The 5,261-nt window shown below is 32.1% G+C and overlaps 1 protein-coding gene across 1 annotated transcript in view; it reads left to right on the top strand.

The window, feature by feature from the left end:
* LOC106458751 (ectonucleotide pyrophosphatase/phosphodiesterase family member 6-like) overlaps positions 1 to 5,261 on the top strand; it is a 30,243-nt gene that overhangs the window by 16,388 nt on the left and 8,594 nt on the right. The window contains exon 4 of the mRNA XM_022385059.1: positions 982 to 1,146. Within this exon, the coding sequence (XP_022240767.1) occupies positions 982 to 1,146 (165 nt within the window). The remainder of the gene's footprint in view (positions 1 to 981; positions 1,147 to 5,261) is intronic.

The following is a 5,261-nucleotide window of genomic DNA, read 5'->3' as shown; positions in this document are numbered from 1 at the left end:
CTATTCTTTTATGGTAGGATTGACCGTCCCATTATAACGCCCCCACGGCTGAAAGGGCGAGCATGTTTGGTGGGACGGGGATTTGAAACCGGACCCTCAGATTTCGAGTAGAGCGCCCTAGCCACCTGACCATGGCAGGCCTATATTTATGTAAAAAAACTGTCATGGCGATCGTGGGTTTTTAGTTTAAAATGAACTAAATTTCGTAGTTAATCGTCAATAATTGTTTATTATAAATTTGTTTGCTTTTTCTGACACAAAGCTGCACAATTGTCTGTCTGTGCTCTGCCCCGGATTTTAGCACTCTAATTTCTCAAACTTACCGCTGATCAAGAGTTGAATGTTTATTATAAGAACATGAGATTATTCTTGAGTATATTGTAAAGAACTAACAAATTACCTTTTATTATTGTTGTCACCCGTTCAATGTCTAGTTAGAGCTTGATATTCAAATAATTTTAAAAAAATTTTAAAATATTTGAGATTAACTAAAATAGGTTCTTAAGAAAAATATCATCCACATACTCAAACTGTTTTAAAAGTTGAGGGGTGATGATTATTCTTTACTTTTTTTTTCTTATTTTGTATAATTTCTGTTTAAAATATTTAGAGTTCTTTCAGAGCTAACCTTTGGCGTAAAATACATCGAATAATTTTGAAGATACTTGTTGAATATTAAGATTTATATTTCTTCAGTTTAATCAAGGAGTAGTTGAATCATGCCCTAGTTGTATTGTTATAATAACAACAGAACTTATAGTTTTGCGTTCTCGCGAGTATGATTGTGCAATCAACATATTTTTACAGTGTTTCCTTTATATCTTTCATTCCAAATCAGCCTCACATGATATAGTTATTGACAATCCCATTAAAAATAAAGCTGGTATTGTAGCCGTGGAGTAAAAGTGAATGCGATATTTATCTTGTTTGTTAGTACTAGTAAAAGCCTTATTTTCACGTAAATATTTCTTATATATTTAGATTAATCTGGTTATTGTCTCGGATCATGGAATGACTTCAACTGATCCTAAAAATGGTCTCAAAGTGATCAACATAAGTACAGCCATAAATCCTAAAGACCTCAAGTACATGATTTATTACGGAGCTTCTTGTATGATAGTACCAACAGAAGAAAAGGAAGACAAGGCAAGTAAATTATTACTTCATTGTTCAGCTCTTTAATCATAAAGAGCATATTTTTGTCTTTCAAACTTCATAGGAACAGTAAGGAGAAATGATATCTTAGGACTGAACTTCTTTGGCTCTTACACAATTAAAAACGTTGATTATCAAAAGAAGCTAAGCATAAACAATCAGTGCAAATGTTCACCCTTATTTTCTTTCGAAGTTAAAGCGTTACAAAGCGTGATATATGAACTGCTTCTTTAAGCATTTTACTTGCATATATGGTAAAGTTTTAAAAAAATTTGTCTATAACTGCTCTGAACTTTAAGGTGTATTCTTATAATTCTTGCAAAACCATTGATACATTAACGTATATTTACAGTGATATGTTTCTCAGTTTATAGGAATAACATAAGCATTTTTCTGTAAACGTAAAGAAAACGTTTTGTCACTTTGCATTAAATAATAAATAATAAGTCTTAACGATCGCTAAATATTTATAATACTTATTATATTTTCCGTCCATTTACAAAATGGCATTACTAAATTTGTTTCAACAATGTTATTATCAGAATGTGAAACACTTTAATATAAATGATACAGTTGCATTTCGCAATCATAGAGATCTTACTCTAACGCTCAATTAGAAATTCGTCCTACCAATGCTCAGACGTTTAAAAACAGTTTTCGCAAGGCCGACCCGTACGTCTAGAGCCCGTTGCATTCTGCCTACAATGGTACCCAAAACATGCATCAATGACATGTGGAGAAATATCCTTTTTTTATAGATGAGTCACCTTTCAATCAGATGGCAGATATATAGTCATCTGATGAAACACAGATCCAAATCCATTTAACCCTATTTTCATATAGGAACGTCACGCATATGGTAATGATGGTGGTGGAAGAAAAGCATTGGTGTAGATACAGTTATCTACACTCTACAGGATGATACCATAATAATACACATTAAATGGATCACATTCTTTTTATCGTGTTTCTTTCATGTTTGAACACAAATGGTAGCATCAGAATTCCCTTTTCGTTAAGGTGTTCTTGTCATTTTTTACCAGTATGATGATGCCCAGAATTTCATTTTTGTCAAAGATATCTTGTTTGTTTGTTTAAGAATAATAATGTCATACTTTCGGTAAGACAGATCCGCTTAATAACGGGAGATTCGACAAGATATTTACTACGAAATAGTTCTATGTTCTTTTACTACTGAATTAATGATAAATAAAGACTAAACACAAGTGTACAATTCACATGAATAATCTCTATTTAAAACAAGTACAATGAACATGTATACTCAACTTCTCAGAACAAAGAGTTGCTTTTACTGGAAAGTTAGTACAAACACTCAAGATCATATCTAATACAAAATCTTCTTAGATCTTCTTCCATGTTGAACAATTTTCACGTTATCTACTTAAATTGTTAACGTCAGACTTATTCAGAACAAATAGCGCTACATATATTAATATTTATTTCCAAATGAAATACAAGAAAGTTTGTCACCTTGAAAGGTCACATGACCGCCAGTGGAAATTACATCTAACTTCACTTAGTATAGGTAACCTGAGGATGACGTTGTAACGTTAAAACATGTAGAGTCGTCAACTTTTTGAAGACCATAGATAGGCCTAACTAAAATGTTTTTAATTGTGTACCAGTTTAACGTTGAATATTATTTATGATTTTAACTTTATACACAAGTGCCAAAATACTATAATTATAGGTAACCTTTCATTTAACATTCCCACGAAAAGACAAGGACGCTACTGTAAGTGAATGACATGATACAATAAGCAGCTAAAGCAAAAAGGGATTTAACAACATTCATGAGCAACGTGCTAAGAAAAACAGCACACATTAAGAACATTTTGAAATTATCTATATTAATACAAAAAGTAGAAAACACATAGTATGATTATATAAGATGTAACGAATTTATTATTATATATTTATCTTAATATCAACGTTTATTTAGATTAAGTTTATATTTAGAAACATGCATAGCCTATAGTGTTAAATATGTATTGCAAAACTCCCGCCTATTCTCCAAAGTTGTAGAAGATTCTCGAGATCTAGAATCAACAATATATGTATGTACATAAACTCTTGTGTTAGGGCCAGTATTGTTGCGTAAAACTGAAATTTCCAGAAAGCCTCCATACACCTATAAATATAACCAACATGACACGCCAAATGAGAGTATCTATTATTAGTTTGCTATAGTTAGTGTGCTATAAACTTCGGAAGCTATAACTGTTATTGTTATAATGCTTACCAATCGGAAAAATTCAGACATTTGACCAGGAGCATTTATAAAGTTCGAACATTACAAATCGTTTAATATCAGTGAATTCTCGTCAGACATTAGTATTTTTAAGAAAAAATTACCTAACGTCACCAGTAGTAAAATATCGGTTTGTGGGGCTAGTAAATAACGAAGGACAAAGCTAGCTAGCTTCCCGTGAAGTGAATTATACCAACGTCAACTCGTAATCAACTCGCTCATCTTGAACCCTTGATAAGATATCGAAGTTCCAGACTAAAAGGAAGACTTTATATAAGTTTGTGAAACTGTTTATAAATCATTGTTTATAATACATATTTGTAATAACTGTTATTGTAAATAGTATTGTTGTGTGTATATTAATCTAACTACTAAATTTACATTTATCAGTTAGCTCAATTTCAGGCTATTTGAAATTCTAATACGTAACAAAGACAATAACACCAGAACTTGTTTTTGTTAAGGTATTCTTGTAATGTTTAACTAGGAATTATAAAACTCAGAATTCCTCTTTTCCAAATTTATTAACCAGTTTATTTTCCTAGAACGTGTACAAATTGTGCTTGACTTAACTAATGTGTGTCTGTTTATATTTGAGTTTAATCTTTCGTTTTGTTTTCAAATACTTTGGTATAAAAACATTTTACATAAAACTTAACATGTGGCCAAAATTCTAATCCCTAATCCTGTGCACTTACCTGGAATTAAAAAAAACACACTTTTAAATTTCCTTCGATTGTATTCCCCATGTGACATACAACTGGTTATTTGTTTATAAGTCAAATTGAAAATCATTAAGACTTTTATATCCTATCACATTTTACTCAGGTATTTCTCTTTCATTATAGCTGGACCATTTACATATGCGCAAATACTCTCCTCCCGTATATATGTCATGAATACTGAATATTTTTGTGTCCTCAGCTTCCCTGTGTGAAAAAGATCTGATCGAGTTTTAGATATCTTAACACTCAGTCTGCAAATCCAGGAGACATGTTTGTTGGATTAATTCCCAAGCTAAGCTTTCCGGTACTCTCTTTTAAAAAAAATCTGAATAAAGATTCGAACACTTAGCGATATCTGGAATCTAAAGTGCCCACCAGCGTGGCCGCATTCGTAGTAGTGTCCAGGCTAGGAGAGAGTAAAACCTATACACCATAGAAACTCTCCCACAAAACATGGTAGTGGTCGCACATATTGAACAATACAATATCTAGTTCCTCGGGTCTATAAACCCGTTTGCTCCACGGTTTTCGCGTATTCTGTCGAAACAGGTGGCCGAGGAAGTTCAAAGAAGCTTACTTTGCCGCTGTAAGGTAAGAGAGTAAGGTGAGTAAGTAGCACTTCTACTATTTTGTGCAAGAGGAACAGTCTAGCCAACCTTCTAAACTCCGCATCTTCGTGGTCGATCAATATTGATCTTTTGGTCTTAAAATGTTTTTTTTTTTTTAGTTTAATGCCTTTAAGATTAACAGATCGACCTCTTTGTCAGAATACATTTTCTTTTGTTACAACTTGAATACTGAAAACCGTGACACTCTGTGTAGCCTACCCAATCCCACGAATTCAGTTCCATTAACTTACAGACAGGATATTAAGTAAAAACAATATATTTTTTCGAAAATAAATTAACATTCTAATACATCTGGAGCAAATGTTACAGTTCCTAACTAATTAGAGTTTAACACTAACCATAATTAAATTTTTTGTTTTTCATATGAAAGACTTTACGTGGTTTAAATAAGAACATTTAATTTACTAGGAAACGTTTAAATCATACTGTACAAGATAACGCTTGGAGGCACTTGAATGGGTAATGAAGAAAAACTTTAAT

The sequence above is a fragment of the Limulus polyphemus genome, unplaced genomic scaffold (genome assembly GCF_000517525.1).
Source record: "Limulus polyphemus unplaced genomic scaffold, Limulus_polyphemus-2.1.2 Scaffold509, whole genome shotgun sequence".
Lineage (NCBI taxonomy): Eukaryota > Metazoa > Arthropoda > Merostomata > Xiphosura > Limulidae > Limulus > Limulus polyphemus.
This window is presented reverse-complemented; position numbering and strand designations above follow the sequence as displayed.